Source organism: Ostrea edulis, chromosome 3 (assembly GCF_947568905.1).
Source record: "Ostrea edulis chromosome 3, xbOstEdul1.1, whole genome shotgun sequence".
Classification (NCBI taxonomy): domain Eukaryota; kingdom Metazoa; phylum Mollusca; class Bivalvia; order Ostreida; family Ostreidae; genus Ostrea; species Ostrea edulis.
Window position 1 is genome coordinate 877,575 of NC_079166.1, and position 19,573 is coordinate 897,147.

At 34.6% G+C, this 19,573-nt stretch overlaps 1 protein-coding gene across 1 annotated transcript; it reads right to left on the minus strand.

Moving 5' to 3' along the window:
• Positions 1 to 14,840: 14,840 nt before the first annotated feature.
• LOC130053087 (L-rhamnose-binding lectin CSL3-like) lies at positions 14,841 to 18,967 on the minus strand. Its single transcript, XM_056159683.1, has 2 exons — positions 18,888 to 18,967; positions 14,841 to 15,229 (listed from the first exon to the last, which is right to left on the minus strand). Exons 1-2 carry the CDS (start codon positions 18,955 to 18,957, stop codon positions 14,919 to 14,921), a joined length of 381 nt encoding a protein of 126 aa, XP_056015658.1. The 5' UTR covers positions 18,958 to 18,967; the 3' UTR covers positions 14,841 to 14,918.
• Between the last annotated feature and the right edge of the window lie 606 nt (positions 18,968 to 19,573).

The window sequence follows — 19,573 nt, forward strand, 5'->3', positions numbered from 1 at the left end:
CGTAAGTTATTTTCTAACTTCATTTTCGTGAATTGATTAGACTGTGTTGCACTTTGCTGGACAAGACATCCATTTATATAGATAACACTGTCACGTGGTAGAGGCTTCCTTGAATTGTTGAATGCAAACAGATGTAAAATGAATGTGTAAAGCTCAATCATTGGGTCGGTGAGATTAACAATATATGCTGCTAAGGAAGCCATCGCAAGATGGGACATATCCCATTATGTCATTTTACTAACAAAATTAGGAAACGCTGAAAACGAAATGAACATGTGACATGTGTTTGAAATAAGTATATGATTAAAATTGCATTGCCACCATAATATTGACCGATATATGATGTCCTATGGTTTCCACACGGTCATGCTAATGTTAACAATCTGATACAATTAATTTATTTTCTGATCATCACTGTTGTTCCAATAGCATGACGAACAGTATCCATTTCCTGAACAAACGAAAACACGGTGTTAGTGATTCTCAAACATACTTACAGCTGAGGTACTATCTATGTGTTGCACACATTACACATTATGTAGGGATATCCACTTCCTGTTACGAATTACTTTACAAGTCTATATGATGATTTTTAAAGATATAACTGCAAACGCATGATTAATCCATTAGAATACATTTGAGGAATATGATAACGAATACGACATCAAAGTTAATAGCAGAAACATTGATCAAAATATTTTTACCGAACTTCAAATTATATCACAAACGTAAATGTGGTCATTTCAGTAAGACGCATTTGTAATTTATTTGATGTAGATCATTTTATAAACCTTTATAATGGTGAATTCTTGGTATCTCAGTATACAATCAGAATGAAGAAAACTTGAAACTTTTATTACAAAGTATCGGAATCGTACCAGAGAAATATTTACTACGTAAATCTTTTGAACGAAAGGAATATTCCTCTATGCGCATATCTTAGATTAGGATGTTTCAAACATGTTCTCTACTTGTGCACCTATTTTGCCATTACAGCCATTTAGATCAACGGTGAAAATATATGAAGCATAATATCCATTTTGAGTATTTAATGTGGTTGTGTATCATAGTAACCCTTATAAAAATGTAAGCCCCGTGCCACACAGTTACAGCATATTTGCAGCATGTTTGTTGCAACTAGTGGCAAAATTCACGAAAGTTTGTGATCAATATCTGATAACTCCTATGAGCAATACAATACTGAGAGTGGACAAACATGGATTCCTGGATATACCATAGGCGGAATCAGGTGTCTAGGAGGAGTAAGCATCCCCTGTCGACCGGTCACACCCGCCGTGAGCCCAATATTTTGATCATGAAAACGGAGTTATCCGTAGTCAGAATCAGTGTCGTAAGAACGGCCTAACAGTCGGCATGAAACACGTCAGACCCAATGATAGGTTGTATTGGCAAACTAGATCGTTATAACGACCATAAATTAACGAATTGCTGATTCTAAACTAGACTGATGGAACCCCTGCACCGTTAACCTGTTTATCAGTAGCCTGCTTCGATTTAAAAACTGACCATTAGCAGAACAAGCTCTTGCATATCGAATCAGTTAAGAGATGTAAACACCATATGCAGGTGATAATGGAATATTGCTTCAAAAATATTGGAAGTTGACAATGGAGAAGTCACTCCGTTTGTCATATAGTTGTGTTGTCAGTTTGCCTGTATTATCTGCTTTCAATAAAATATTTAAGTATAAAGCAGAAGTGGACGGCTCTATGGTGTCCTTTTTTATCGAGTTCACTGGGATATATCGAATAGACATATGAATGAAAATTATTATTGTTAAGAAATGATACATCGTCGATATATCTAAATGTCGAATTGAAGGCCACAGCAAGAAAGTTTTATTTCTCACAGAGGAGTTTTGATTAAACTATGGGAATATAAAAGCAGGTCAGCTAACAAAAGATCGCAATTCGTGTCCATTGGGATTCCAACAGACTGTTGGAAGACCTGATCACCAAAGACCACAAAGATATTGTCAATCAGGAACTCTGGTATAATTATTTTTATTTCATCTTCAGAGTACTTCTGCGTGGAATCAGAGTGGTGCTTAACAAAGTAAGTTTTTGTATGGCTGATCACTAGATATGAATGTTTCCGTTTTCCATTTTTGTTGAGGAAGAAACTGTCTATGATGTCAAAAAGTATAGTCTTTAATTTATCGTGAGGAATAGTCGTGTATAGTATTAAGAAGTCGAAGGTTTTAATGTTATTGAATAGGGAAAAATTCTGCGATTTCAAGTTTACTAAAAGTTCTTTAGAAGTTTTTAGAATCCACATTTGTTTAACACCACTTCTGGCATATGTAGTCGCACAGTAAGTTTGAAGTTTCTCCTTCACAGCTGTTATTATTTTCGTGAGGAGCAAAGATATTGGCCTGGTAGAGCACTTACTGGATCCAGCAATGTATCTTTGTTTGTAAGGGTTTTTATGTAGTTTAGGAATCCAGTATAGGTACGGTAACTCATATTCATTCGACCCATTGACTGATATATCAAATGTGTCTAAAACTGAAGCATAATTTTGAAGAATTTCATCTTTTGAAAGGGCAGTTGGAGTATAATTACGATTACCAAAAGTGGAATTAATGCCAAGTTCGTTTAAAATACAGTTAATTAAAAGACAGAGGTTCTCTGTATTTAGGACCTTTTAGAATAAGTGATTTGAGGTCCTCATTTTCAAAGGTATCAACATCACCAGTAATATAATGCCCATTAAATCAACGAGATTAACAATAGATGCTGTTAAGGAGGCCATTACAAGATGCGAGATATCCCATGATGTCATTATGCTAACAAAATTAAGAACCGCTGAAAACGAAATGAACCTGTGACACATGTTTAAAATAATTACATCAAAATTACATTGTCACCACAATATCTAGTAATCTATAATATCCTATTTCTGTCATGCGTTCATCTTAATTTTAACAACATGATATGATTAATTTTCTGATTCAGATCATCACTGTTGTTCCAATAACATGAAGAACAGTATTCATCTCCTGAACAAAGAAAACGACGGCCTTAGTGATTCTCACACATCCACACAGCAGTGCTACTATCAATGCATTGTACACATTATAAATTGTTTAGGGATCTCAAAATCTTGTTATAAATCATTTTACAAGGATATATGATGACTTTTATAGATCCATTTGCAAACTTACCTTTACTCTTTTGGAATTATATTTAAGGAGTACGAGGAAGAGAACTATATCAAAGTTAATAACAACAAATTGTTACCAAACTTGGAACGTGCTTCAAATGACATCACAGATGTAATTGTGGTTATACTGTGGACTGTAGAACACTGTGTGCATTCAAGAAGTCACTGAAAACACATTTTTTCCATCAAGTTTTCCAGGACTAGTTTCTATCATTTCAGTCATTCGTGTAGGTTAGATTTTGTGAAAAACTGTGAAAACTAAAGACTGTGTGTCTTAGCTTTCGAGTACCATTTTGTGATGTTTTATAAAAAAGAAAAAAGAAAAAAAAAAGAATTGTATGTTTTAATGTATTATACCTGAGACATTATATGCTGTGTGTGCGTGTGTGTATTTCATTATTATTATTATTTTAATACGCCCTGAAACTGATGTTTATTCTTATCTAGCATATTTATGGTATCTTGTGTTTTCATGTTTTATATGTACAATGCGGATAGGTACAGCTTTTAATGTTTTATTTATTTTCTCTGTTTTATGCGTATAACATTCTGTTGTAAGGTATATATGCATTGTAAAGCACCTTTGTGCGTACATAGTGTATGAAAAGGGTGCTATATAAATATGGTATTATTATTATTATACGAGTAACATTAACTTGTAATTTTGATTACATGTATATAAACCTTCACGTTCATGAATCCTACGTATTTCAGTGAATCTTATATCCTGAAAATTTATAGTATCATCATTGGTTCACATCGATCACTCTACTGCATACACCATCAGTGGAAGCCATCAGTTTTTATTTACACGGTTAAAAGTCGGGTTATTTTCCTTGTCATTATGACTACTTCCTGTGATTACTTAGTATCACATAGTCGGGTTATTTTCCTTGTCATTGTGGCTACTTACTGTGATTACTTAGTAACACAACCGAAAACCTCGGTCTAAGAAACATATTCCCTACTGTTATAAATGAGAAAGGACACTGGGAGTAACACATTCTCTACCCAGAGTTCCGTGCGCTCCTCGCACTACACCTATGTCAACGGCTTTTTACAGAAATCTTGTAAAAGTTCTAATATCCAACATTTATGTTTTGGACTAAATATTTTGTCATATTATGAAATGTTTTTGGTGCAATTAAATTGATGCTTACTGTAAATTGTTTAAAACCGCCGTGTTCGGATCCTAAATTTGGAACTACTTCGTAATATGCGTATGAATGTAGGACATTCACGTGGTGGAGTTAAAAATGTAAACATGGAATCAAACGTAAGAAAGGCTGTAAAAATACGATAAAACTTGTAAAATAAGAGAAAAGGAGTTAAATGGTAAATATGTACTTATTAAAGTGCCAGTGGGCTATGAAAAGAGCCTGATGTATCACCTGCTGCCAAAACTTATAAAGGGAAAGGAAACCGAGAATGATTGTTTATACCATGTGATTATATTGTCACGTGGTTCCAAGCGGTGAATGTGAAGCTTGTGTAACGCGTCCTCTGGTGAGGGAATGGAAGTAACAATGAACGAAAATGCGAAAGCAACGCAGTTTTCCACGTCACTTGTGCATGACGTCATAGTTGTTTCAGACCACAATGCATCCTACATTCTCTATGCTAAAACTGTACTACCACAAAAGCAGTGGGTAGGATATATTCGTCTCATACGGAGTTTACTGACTACGTATTAACCATACCACGTCAACTACAAACCATGTAACTAATGGTATAAGCACTTAAAACTTTGATTACCAAGTGCTGGAGTCGGATAAGACAAATATTTGTTGCATAAATCGTTTGAACGAATGAAATATTCTTTTGTGTGGATTAAGGTATTTCTAATGGTCAGCAAAAATTTGAATGTCAGTTGTCGAGGTACTTGGGAGATACAGAGTTCACATATCTTTGTAATGTAAACAAGGCTCGTGCCATATTTTTATTTACATAGGTTAACTACACTAGTAAAAGTTCCGTTGAAAGCAGATTTTGTAATTTACAAGTTGATTATGAACATAATTAAATAATTTCTAATGGTTGGCACATCTCATTTTGCTTCCAACATGCTAATTACATGCACTTTAAATTTCAATGCTATGATATCTACTTACGCCGATCGAGCGATTTATCGCATGAACTTTGAAATGTAGAAAACGCGACTGATATCATCAAGTAAGAATAAAAATGTGGTCTTCTCTAGTATATCTTAAAATAGTCTTAATTTTGTCTGAGGACCATCTGCATAACGGCATGGATCTTACCGACATAAAACAGATTTGTTAAGTGTCATTTTACTAGTTTTACGTTAATTCACCCCCTCCCCCTCTAGATCCACCGCTGACCGAGCTTTATATTGTCGTGAAGGTTACAGTCGTATGTTCAACTATGTAAACAAACATTAAGCAATGAAACAAGAAAAGAACATTTATTTCAAAGATATAGTACAGTGTGTATAAGACAGGTTCGGGCTAATGAAACACGGAATATTTGAGGAAGCGGGATCGTGGAAAACCGTCCACTGGGAAATTGAAGGTAATAAATGTGATACTACAATACTTGCCAAATAAATATCATTTATCATTTTTGAGCTGGAATTGTATTTTCTTCATGAGTATGCTCAATGCACTCTTCAAAAGTTGTACAGTTATAAAACAAAGTGAAAAATTGCATAGATGAAATAATTCTTTTTAATCTGTTACCATGGAAACAAAGCCCGATGAGTAGTAATTTCATATGCTTCCTTAAATGTTTATGGTCCAAATATTATGTTTAAAGTAAAAAAATTCTGACGTAGACCTTGTAAAGCTGCTCAATGTGCATTCTTTGTTGCCATGGCAACCAATTAAAATTTTATTTACAGTATAAGAAATGCTATTTTTTGTGTTTTAGAATATATTTTTTCTACCAATTAGTATAATCTTATGGATGATACTCTTTTTCAAAATTCTACCAGATTTTTAACCCGTAAGTTTGCCTCTTGTACTTTTTATAGCACTAGTATTCCCTTTTATACAAAGATCCCGAAAATGTAAAACATTACAAAATTAAGCCCATTGACGAGGGCATTTTTTCATAAAAAGTCAAGTTTTAAAAGTTAATATTCTACTGAACATACTGATATGCAACATGACGTATGATTGTGACGTTTTTGAAGTCACTGCTCAACTCGAATAACGTACTCAGGTCATGATTGTCGTGACATGCATTGATTATGATTTTGATTAAAGATACAAAACCATAACTCATAACAGCTTGGACCTTAGGATTAGATAATTTGTGTGAATGTCATTATGGCGTGTTTTAGCGAATATGAGATAACGATATAAACGCGTGATTTTCAATGCCATGTTCACGCTGACAGCAAAGAGAGTTCGATAGATGTCGCGGTATCGCATAAGTGGAAATATTATCCTTATTCTATTCAAAACAGATATGAAAGACGGAATCGCAATGCGTTGGTCAGAATATGTGCATATTTTTAAACGTATAACCAAATTGAACGATAACATACGAAAGCCGGTTAGGCTCATTTTGAAAGAGTAAAAAATGTTTAACTCGTTATAAAGAATTCATTATCTCGTTATAACGAGTTAGTATCTCGTTATAACGAGTTAATTATCTCATTATAACGAGTTAGTATCTCGTTATAACGAGTTAATTATCTCATTATAACGAGTTAGTATCTCGTTATAACGAGATAATTATCTCGTTATAACGAGTTAGTATCTCGTTATAACGAGTTAATTATCTCATTATAACGAGTTAATTATCTCATTATAACGAGTTAGTATCTCGTTATAACGAGATAATTATTTCGTTATAACAAGTTAGTATCTCGTTATAACGAGTTAGTATCTCGTTATAACGAGTTAATTATCTCATTATAACGAGTTAGTATCTCGTTATAACGAGTTAATTATCTCGTTATAACGAGTTAGTACCTATGGAAATGCTATGGGCCTGTTCTTTCCAAAATTTGATTATAACGATTATGAATTAACAAAATCCGCAAAATTGAATATATGATTTTATGATAACTACATGTATTACATAACAATTTTATTCGTCGTGAAGATAACAAGAAAATGTTTATTTCTAGCTTCAAACAAATGTATAGGTGACGATATATTTTCTTGTATTCAACAAAAATACTTATTTTCCATTGTCATGAATGAATTTATATTTTATTGTTTTAATATACCACAATGGTTTGACAACATGTTCGAGCTAACTCGATATTTGAGCAACAAATCAGCCAGCCTAGATGTAGATTATTTTATTGAAAATATAGATATATTTATACTACTAATGCAAGCAAGTAGAACTAGAGAGCTTCTCCCTTTTTAGCTCAGCTGAGCTGAAAGCTCATGTGAGTTTTTCTGATCACTTTTTGTCCGGCGTCCGTCTCTCCGTCTGTCTGTCAGTAAACTTTTTTACATTTTCAATTTCCTCTCCAGAACTGCTAGATCAATTTCAACCAAACATGACACAAAGCATCCTTGGGTAAAGATATTTCAAGTTTGTTCTGATGAAGGGACAGGCCCCTTAAAGGGAAAGTAATCACGATAATAAAAATTGAATGAATCTAAAAATATCTCAAGAACCAGTTTGCCTGAAACTTTAAATTTAAATGAAAGCTTTCTGGCATAGTGCAGATTCACGTTTGCTAAAATTATGGCCCCTAGAAGTAAGGTGGAGGTCACAATAGGGAATCAAAGTTTTACATGCGAATATATAGGGATGATTTTTTAAAATATTCTTTTCAAGAACCACTCCGTCAGAAAAGTTGAAACTTGAAAGTTCCCTGATATAGAGTAGATTCTAATTTGTTCAAATCATGGTCCCCGGGGTTAGGGTGGGGCCACAATAAGGGATCAAAGTTTACATTAGATGTATAGGGAACATTTTGAATAATAATCTCAAGAACCACTGGGTCAAAAAATTGGTAATTTACATGAACGCTTCCTTACATAGAATATTTTCCAGATTGTTCAAACCATGGCCCCCGGGGTTTAGGATGGGGGTCACAAAAGGGGGATCAAAGTTTTGTATGCTGATATATTTAGAGAAAAAATCATTACAACTCTCTTGAACTAGATGTATTTAAACTAGGTCTTTTATATTTTGTATATACATTCTTTACAGAGAGACCTTTCATGTGATTCCATGGTGTATGATCTTATGACATTAACCTGGAAGTCTGACTTACTTTTAATAAAATTCTGACCTATCTATACAATATCTCCTGAACTATTCAAGATTGATCTTTCATATCTTATATACACATTTCTTATGGCAAGACCTTTCATTTCATATTATGTCCTTTAATCTTGTGACATTGAACTCTTAGTTTGACCTACTTTTTAGAAAATATAACATATTAAGTAAATCCGGAACTATTTAGGTAGGGCTTTCATATTTTGTGTATATATTCTTTGGCAAGACCTTGTGACACAATGGTGTTTGATCTTTTGACCTTGGAGTTTGACCTATGTTTGAAAAAAAACTATTTGATATCTCCTGAACTATTTTAGGGTTTTTATATTTTGTATATATACCTTGTTATACTTTGTTGTTTGACCTAATGACCTTGAACAACGGCAGGGCTAAGATGGCTTCTAGGTGAGAGATGTGGCTCATTGGCCTCCTGTTTGACAGCGTACATTTGCGGTTAATTTTTACATTCAAAAACCATCTTTACAATCCAAAGTAAAATATATCGGGTTATATTGGGTTGTAACCCCCCTCTTTGCAAAGTAGTATTGACTGTTAAGGATGTAAGATTGAACAAATAAAGGTGGCGTGCGTTGACAGTCGCAACCCGCGGTAAGCCCATGTCTTGATCAGGCAATCGGAATAATCCGTAGTCAAAAGTAGTATATAAAGAACGTCCTCACAACTGACATACACTGTAACTCGTCAGACAGCATTTTACTCTATGAATTGAACCCGTGTAGAGGAGGACGAAAACTCGCTATCCCCCCACCCGCCCACCGACCCTTTACGATTTAAGATTGTGAAGTTTGAGTTTTGAGTAAAAATCGTTGTTTACTTTGTGTGTGCGTGCGGTCTTTTCCATCCCCCCCCCCCCCCTCCAGCATTTTGAAGGTTGAGGTTGGGTTTATTTAGATTTTTTATTTTTATTTTTTTTTTGCTTGTAAAGAATTATAGACAATTGTGAAGTCAACTTCTCATAACACTCTCCTCTCCCTTACTTTGAAAAACAGGGTTACGAGCCTGTAATGCCAATCCACCAATAAAGTAAACAATCACTGAAAAATATCATTCAATGTACTTCATTTCTTTTATATTATAAATGTAAACACTGGCTGACCAAGCTAACAGCAGCTTGAATTTATTTCTGTTGTTAAATATCACGAGAAATATTCAAATATTACCGGTAAGATATATAAACTTACAAACATCTGCAAATTTGATATACTTTGATGATTTAATTTACAAAATATGAATTTTTACAAACACTTACGAAGTTGACGTGTTTTTTTCTTTATCTTGGAAAATTCTAGATTAAGAAAACATTTTGTTTATTTGTTTAAGTACATGGAAATGTATCAATGCTATTACTTAAATTGTTTTCAAACTACATTGTAATCTTAGATGTCGGAAATAAGAGAAGGTCTTACGACGTTTCCGTAAGATATATCATTTTAACGATTTAGCTATCTCGTTATAACGAGATAGCTAATTCATTATAGCGAGATAATCAATTCTTTATAACGAGTTAATTATCTCGTTATAACGAGATGATTAACTTGTTATAACGAGATACTAACTCGTTATAACGAAATACTAACTCGTTATAACGAAATACTAACTCGTTATAACGAGATAATTAAGTCGTTATAACGAGATAACTAACTCGTTATAACGAAATAATGAACTCATTATAACGCGATAATAACTCGTTATAACGAGTTAGATTTTTTTTCACTTTTCAAAAATGAGCCTATCCGGCTTTCGTAAGAACAAACCCAGAGCTAAAAAAAATCTGCAACTTTTTTTCCATGCCAGACTATCAATAAAAACGTGTACTGTATTCCGCGATTACGTAAATAAAGATAATTGCAAAATATTTTTTACCCGAGAACTAAACATTTTGTCGGCATATACCGTATATACTCGCCTATAAGTCGGATTTTTGGGAGTTAAAAATTGGTCCAAAACTCTACATCCGACTTATAGGTAAGTCCTACAAAGATTAGCATTTCTCTGGACAGCGTATAATATTTTTCAAACAACTTCGTACTCCAACGATTAATGTGATTAACATTGATGTGGACATATTATATTATTCATGTATTCTAGGATTATATACATAAAGTACAAGTATTTACATATTTTAATGATTTTATATTATTGAAATTGATTTGTTGAGAAAATGAATAAATATCAGCACATTTCACAAAAATATTATTTGAAACAGAGTTGAAAACGTTAGAGCATTGATTTGAAATTGTCAACCGATTCTTGAAAACAAGTTATACCGACTTATAAGCGGGTCAATGGCAAATCCCTCCAAAATGGCCTACAAAATATACAACCGACTTACAGGCGAACCGACCTAGAGGCGATTATATACGGTAGGTCTATGTAGTACCCCTCACGTATTGACCTGTGTATGCTGTCTGTGTCATGTGAGTTATTTATTGCAAATCACTGGTTCATCTATGATACATGTTACATGTATCATAACAACTAGAAAAATACAGTGACGGGCGACGAATTATTTAGCACTTAATTCTGCAAACGTATGGCGGAATTTATTACCGATCGATTTACTCATTGGAGAAAATAGCTCTAAATGAGATGTGCATGCATTTTCGCAAAAACAATTAAAATGTGAATTTACCTGCTTATTTGAATCATACTTCTATGTTTTGAAATGTTTCGATTTGAAATGAGATTGGTCGATACGTGTCATAAAGCGGAAGATATGTATAATAGGCAAAATGTCTGCATGAAATTAGAAATTACTTTATCATTCTGTAGCTGCTCTCATCTAATAATGATTGCATGCTTTGAATCTAACATTGTATATCAGGGGTGGATCCAGAAATTGCAGTTGTGGGCAACTTGATGAGGCAGGCGGTCTGGGTCCCGAAAGTCACTGGATTTTACAGATTTTATACAAATATGTCTCCTCTGTAGTAATGTTTATTATTTTCTGTCATTTTTGATTGAGGGAAATCAATAAAATGACGCAATTTTTAAGGATTTTGGGGGGATGTCAGTACTCCTCATCAAAGTAATTCAATATTATTTAGGCAAATAAATAAATCAAAACATTCTGTCATTTATTGCTCTGAGAGTGGAAGGAATTATTGATTCTTTTACCGTTTACATTTTTCTAAAAAAGAGATCACGATTTACCTTAAATTTTAGGGGGAAGGGCTTCAATCCACCACTGTATATATAATTTGTCCAAACTAATTTTGATTTGCAGATCGGGAGGGGGGTTGAAGAGTGTTCTAGACTGCTGCACTTCCAATTTAAAACAAGGATATCTGTTACACAAAGTCCATATTCCAATAGACCCGATCCCACCCTCCTAAGATTGCGCAAAAAACCCAAAAATGTCATTGTTATTCATGTGTAATTTTTTGAAATAATGAAATTTGTATTAATATGTTTAATGTGCGGAAAATATACCATCTTGTTACATTCCTTCCTCTTCGAAACATTTTTAGTTTCTCCAGAATATAAGTCGAAACTTTAGAATAGTTAAAATCAAATACTTTACACATGCATCTAAATCAATATTTGCAGTCTGGAGGAGTACATATGTAGATCTGTGTTATGTATTTCTTTACCTGAATATCTAGTTAACTCATTAGATTGTGTCCAGCATCCGTTGGATCATGCCAATTTTATTACTATTTTTCACATTTTTTTTTTTTTACATTTTTAATATAATGAATTACACTGATTCAATTACAACTAATGGCACAGGATTGTCTTAAACCATTACATAGACCTAGCTGTAGCAATATCGGATGACAGATTCTTGAATTATTTTTTTCATAGCAAAATTAAGGCTGAAATGAAATCTGAACATTTAGTTTGATCTGGGATGTTTTTACGTATATATTGTTTCTTTTTTTTTTTTTTTTTTTGGTTTTTTTCTGGGTTTTTTTTTTGTTTGTTCTTTTTTTTTTCCTTTCAACAGTCTCGATTGAAGTCAGCATTTCGCAAATTCTATGGTCGTTTTAACGATCTAGTTCACCAATACAACCTATCATTGGGTCAAATGCTGTCTGACGTGTTTCATACCGATTGTCAAGTCGTTCTTGGCATACTGATTTTGACTCCGGATGACTCCGTTTACCTGATCAGGATATAGGGCTTACTCCTCCTAGGCACCGTATACCATATCTGGTGTGTTCAGCGGTCTGTGTTTGCCCAACTCTCTATTTTATATTGCTTATAGGAGTTAAGAGATTGATCACTGTTATCTTCACCTTTTTAGGAGTTATGAGATTGTTCACTGTTCGTTATCGTCAACTTTCATTGATTACTTTCACTCTTTACCTGTTGTTATTCGTATTTTCTAGGATAAATCAATCGAACACTGTTGTCTTGTGGTACTTCACTTGTCACTGAGTTGTTTTTAATTATATACAATGAAACTTCTCTGAAACGGCCAAAAACTTCTCCAACCTGGCCCTTCAGAAAACCGGTCCTCCATGAACATTGTCCGATTTTTAAAGTCGCGGCAGAAATCTTAACTTCCCTGCAAAGAAATTTCCACAAAACCAACCACCCCCGAAAACCAGACATCAAACAAACATGCGAAATTTCCCCTCATAATGCCGGTCCCTTTTTAAGAACAGAAGGTTTTGGTCACAGGGGTGATCATGATCGGCTGACTGGCCAGGTGAGAAAATATCCATACACAAAAACACGAGTGGTCTCTATAATTTCTATGGTTTACTTGCAATGTAGAGAGTGCAAATGACCCTTCCAAATTCTGTGCAAAATGTAACAAACATTGTTCACAATGTCAACCGCCAAGCTGTTGTGTTGTCGCACAGTAAGTGTGAAGTTTCTCCTTCACAGCTGTTAATATTTTCTTAAGGAGAAAAAATAGGGACTTGGTGGAGCATTTACGAGATTCAGCTATGTATCTTTGTAAGGGTTTTTTATGTAGTTTAGGAACCCAGTATAGGTACCGTAACTCCCTGCGAGCTCTATGATCGTTAAAACGATCTAGTTTCCCAAAACAACCTATCAATGGTCAAATGCTGTCTGACGTGTTTCATACCGATTGTTAGACCGTTCGTGGCACACTGATTTTTACTACAGATAACTCCATTTATCTGATCAAGATATAGGGCTCACGGCGAGTGTGACCGGTCGACAGTATATGTTTAATGAGATTGATCACTGTTCGTTATCGTCACCTTTCATTTAGACATTTTACAACGACTAATGAAATTGCCTTTTGGGGCTGATTTTTTATTCATTGTCATATTTCAATGTCCTTGATATCATTTTTTCGCCTATCATTTGTGGTATACCTTAAGGTGGGTCAATCCTCATGTGACTTATCAATATTAATGGTTAAAAGTGCAACATCTGTATTAATTTCCATTCAATATAGTTAAATTTAATCAATACCCAAAGAAAATGTGTATGTTGCCACATTTTTAAAGATGTCAGACATAAAAAAAAAGGAAGTGTATGGTAACATCAGAAAATCACACATTTTCACAGAATAATTAAAATAGATAAAAACTTGTTGAAATGACAAATTTTAAATGTCAACAGTTTTAAAAAAAATGTTAATTCATAAATATGTAGAAATTAATTGTGGATATTACGGAAACCATGTATAATAGACATACAGTAGAAGAAATACCAGCATAGGAGTTATTGCCCTTGACAACTTTTTTTCATGACAAAGAATTGATTATCTATGGAAAATATAAACTTTTTCAAAATCAATAGATTACCAATTTTTTATTTTATGCAGTGAATAAGATTCCTCTGAAATATATATTTCTATCATGCGGAAATTTTAATTTGATAAAGATTTTTGTAAAAACCTATGACATCACACGAGGATCGATTAACCTTAAGTATGTCATAACATGCGTTTTACAACACGTATTTGTGATTTACTATCGAATAAGTTTTAAAGGTATAAAACATATAAGAAGCTCATATGCAATTGATATGTTTAAGAATTGTCATACCTGATATGTGGATGTCGATATGAATATCAAGTGTTAAGTAAAAGACAATGTGTGGTAAGTATAATATAGGCTTATGAGATACATGTTGAAAAGTGCATTTTAGCAGATATTAGCGAACATTCGAATAACATATGCTTACACAGTATGCATGCTAAACATAGGAACAACATACATAAAATGTATGCTTAGCGTATGATGTACGTACGAGTATGTAAAAGGCCCACACTTCAATGCTCGTATACCATCGTTTCTAGATGTACATTTAGCATACAGTGGAGATAAGCGTATGGTACGCATATGTACAAGGTATGTTCCATCTATGCTTTTTTCCATGCTTTTCTTTCCATCATGCGTAAACCTTTCGTTGCGCAGTCTGTTTTTCTAGTTCTCATTTTGCTGAACAAAAAAAAAAAAACAAAAAAAAACAGTAACAAAGTACTGATGAACTGTGTATTTTATTAATAGCATTAATACCCTACAGTCTTGGGGTGTTTTATCAATATACTCATTGTTTGTTTAAGTTAGTTCGATACAGGTATGTACCACACTCAGATACTTGTAAGTCCCAACACATGGGTCTCCAAATACACTGTTCTCCGCTTTCAAGGAGCACTCACGTTTCTCATCGCATAATAATGTTACTTTTGCCTTTGAAGTCGATGATTGACAGTTGATATCATTCACCAAATGGTCAGCAGCTGGGCAGATGGTGTTATTTCCAATCCTCCCGTAGTTAACAGATATGATTTTGATGAATTCATCCTCATCATAACAGCGTATATAGAGATGCTCATTTTCACAGACATTCACTTCGGAAGGACCATTACCTACGTGACAATATCATAATCATAACATAATATATATGGGCAAATCGATGTATATCTAACTATTCTAATATATCTGTATCTTAGCCGTATCGGGTATCATTCTTTACTGGATCTTTTGCATTTTTTAAATTTGACTTCAAATTATATTTCATACATTTAAGATCTATCGGCAAAATTAAGATCAGTATTTAAATAAACTCGAAATAAAAACACATCTCTTTCGTACTTGGATAATGTATTGAACATTAATGTGAACAGCAAACTAACAACTCAACTGTATGACAAACGGAATAATGTCAGCTTATCTATGGTCAACTTCAACTATCTATGTAGCAATATTCCATTATCACCTACATAACGTGTTTACTTAACTCAACTGATTCGTTACGGAATAGCTGTTCTGCTTAAAAGTTTTTAGATTGAAGCAGACTACAAAAATGAATCGGTATTGTAGAAGTTTCAGCAGTTTCCTTTCAAATATTTCGCAAATTATATGGTTGGTATAACGATATAATTCATCAATACCACCTGTCATTGGGTCAAATGCTGCCCGACGTGTTTCAAAACAACTGTTAGACCGCTCCATGCATACTAATGTTGATCAAGATATAGGACTCATGGCGGATGGGGCCGATCGACAGGAATACTTACACTCCCTAGGCACCTGATCTCACTACTGTATGTCCATAACTCCGTGTTTATCCTATTCTTATTTTGTAATCTTTATAGGAGTCGTGTGATTCATCACTGTTCAAAATCTTCATCTTTTCATGACTTATGGGTAAGAATAAACCTATGATAAAATACCGAAACATTTTTAACAATGTGTCGTAATGAAAGGTGACGATAACAAACAGTGATCAATCTCATAACTCAATCTCATAACTGCAAAAAAAATGTAAAATGTGTGATATACTGATCACTAGAAATTCATTTAGTAGTAATCTCACTGGACGTAGTTTCTGTACCAAAACTTTTGATAATTTGACTTGTAAATCTTCTAACGTTGTCTACGCTATTGAGTGTAACCTGTGTGGCTTAATTTAGGTGGGTTATAAGGGTTCACTTGATAAAAGAATATCGGGGCAGAGATTTCAAATGAATAATGGTGATAACCAACTTCTTTACAAGCATTTTAATGCACCGGACCACTCCATCCTGTCCATGAGGGTAAGGATTTGCGGAGGAAAATTACCACCACAGAAACAATTCAACATTAAGTATCCCCTTTCGTAGACAACGAGAAGATCACTGGGTCAGGAATCTGCATTTCCATATGGATGCAATGATAAGGTATATGATCTGGAAAATTTGACTGGTCCACAAGGAAATAAAGTTAATGTGATGGGACTCTTTCCCAATATTCAAAGACGGAAACGCAGTCAGGGACATCGATCATATAAAAAACCAAGTATAAATGATGTCACGTTTGATTCACTTTTACCTTACGTCAACAGACAATTAGGTCCACACCATATTCGAACAAAACTTTACTCTGTTTCATTGAGAGTTTTACATACGTTATTTGAAGAACCTACAGCTAGTCTATACTTGAATACCTAAATATAGACTGAACTCTATGATTATGGATGTTGCTTACCACATGCTCTTTAAACAAGCATGGGTCATGGATGATATTCCTTTCGAATCATGCCGCCAGTTCTTTAATCTCAAATGTACAAACAAAGGAATATATATCGTCAATATAAGCAACATTCTTCGTCATAAAAGTGTTCAGTCGTGTATTCCAACTTATTTCAAGTTCAAGTCTACACCCTGTATTTCCTACCGCTATACTTCTACTATTGCATCAAAACTGTTTAATTATAAACAAACTTTGCAGTGCCTAGATATAGACCATCTGATACGTAATCCACCAACGTGTTTTTGTTCTTCATCTTCTTCCAACTATAGTCCAACTGTGCATGTCATTACTGGTGATGTTGATTTAGTTGAAGATGAAGACCTCAATTTACTTATTCTAAAAGGTCCTACATACAGAGAACCTTGGTCTTTTAATTGACGACAGAAATTCATCTCTATTACGAATTCTGTCAAAGATTATGCCAGACGATGGGCTAGGTGTGAAAGGGAAGAACTTGATACATTGTCAGAATGAGTTAAAAGCATAGGGTGAGTATTGGAGTCCCCCATTAGGCATATTAACACAACATATCATTCTGTGTTTAGTAAACCAGAAGTGATAAAAGAATTAGACAAGTTACATGAGAAGTGTGTTTTGATTCCGGCTGACAAGGCTTGTGTCGGCATCATCTTCGTTTGTGGGGTTATTTGTTGCAGCTGTGTTTTGAACGAACTTGGCGTTGGTTCCGGTTTTGGTGATCGTTCTTGTGCTCCAACTTCCCTTTCGAAAGATGGAATTCTTCAAGGTCGTGCTTTGGTTTTGCCCCCCCCCCCGCTCTACATCACAATCCACCTAGACCAACTGAAAAGTAATGGTCCTTTCCATTGACCCACTCCTCAACTGCCGTCACGACTTCTTCGTCAGACCGGAACTGACGTCCACGGATATCCCTTTTCAAGTTTGGGAATAGGAAGAAGTCGCTAGGAGTTAGGTCATACGAATAGGCAGGATGTAGTATTAATTCATACACGTTTCGCTTTACAGCATCCATTGCAACTTTGCAAGTGTGGACTCTCGCATTGTCCTTTCGCAGCGTAACGCCTTTAGATAGTTTACCTCGGCGTTTTTCACGAATTGTGGTTCTCAGCTGGTCTAGCAAGTTTGCATTGTACACTCCAGTTATAGTATTTCTCTTGGGGAACAATCGAACATAATAACACCTTTTGCGTCCCAAAATACTGTGGTCATCACCTTGCCAGCAGATGGTTGCATTTTGTATTTCGTTAGCCTTGGGGACCCAGGCCCTACCCACTGACGACTTTGAACGTTACTCTTTGGTTCATAATAATGAACCCAAGTCTCATCTACAGTCACCTGACGTAGAAGAAAATCATATTTTGATCTAAAACGCTTCAACAAGGTGCTGCATACTGATGCCCTGGTTGTCATTTGCTCATCGCTAAGGGATTTAGGGACCCAATGGGCTGTTAGCTTGCGCATACCTAAACGATCATGTAACATCGTTGAAACGCTACCATGTGAAATGCCTAATGCCTGCGCTATTTCTTCCACCTAAATTTGCTTATCAGAGTATACCAGATCCCAAACTTTCTGACATATTTCTTCGTCAGTGGCATCCAGTGAGCGTCCATACCTGGCTTCATCTTCTAAAGACGTTCTACCGCGTTTGAATTCCCCTACCCAGAATTTAACCTGTACATAAGATGGTGGAGAAGACCCATAAACATCGGCTAACTCGCCGTGTATGTCCTTGCCTGTTTTACCTTTTCAATACAATCACCGATGTATAGCACGGTACTCAACTTTAGATGAAAAGCATGCCTTTGCATCACTAGCCATGTTTGACATTCAATATCTTTATTGAAGAATGACTCGATACGCGTGCTATTTTGTACCCAGGTATAAACCATGTATTGAAACAAGACAGGAAAATCAATCGGAAATGGGATAGGCTGGTTACTTATTGACTTGCCCTCGTATGGAAAACTTACAGTAATTGTTCTGAATAAGATTTTACAAATTTACTCCTCACCACCTTACAAAAACACTCACCTGAAATGTATCTTGCAACACATACATGTAGGGATAGAAACAGTGCCAGTAAAATCTTTTCTGCCTTCATTTTCCTGACGTGACCATACTATATTGTGTTTTTGTTCAGCAAGGCATGCATTTATGTTGATAAACATGTCACGTGTTCCTTAATTTTGAAATCCAAACAGATACAAAATGATTAAATCGGTGAGATTAACAATAGATACCGCTAAGGAAGTCATCGCAAGATGTGACATATCTCATGATGCCATTATGCTAACAAAATTGACAAACGGTGACAACGAAATGAAAATGTGACATGTGTTTAAAATCATTATATTAAAATCACATTTTACCTTTATATCGACTTATTTATGATGCCCTATAGCTTTCACGTGTTTATTCCAACGTTACTGACGTGATAAATTAATTTTGTGATCCAGATCATTACGGTTGTTCGCAATAATATGAAGAACAGTATTGATCTCCTGAACAAACAAAAACACGGTCGTAGTGATTCTTACACATACTTAAAACAGTGCTACTATTTTGGTATTTGTAAACATTACAAGTAGTTCAGGGATACTTTGAATCTTGTCACAAATGATTTTACAAGGATCTGTGGTGATTTTATCAATGTATTTGCAAACGTATGGTTACTCCTTTTAGATTATAGCTTATATGAGTTATGAGATTGATCACTG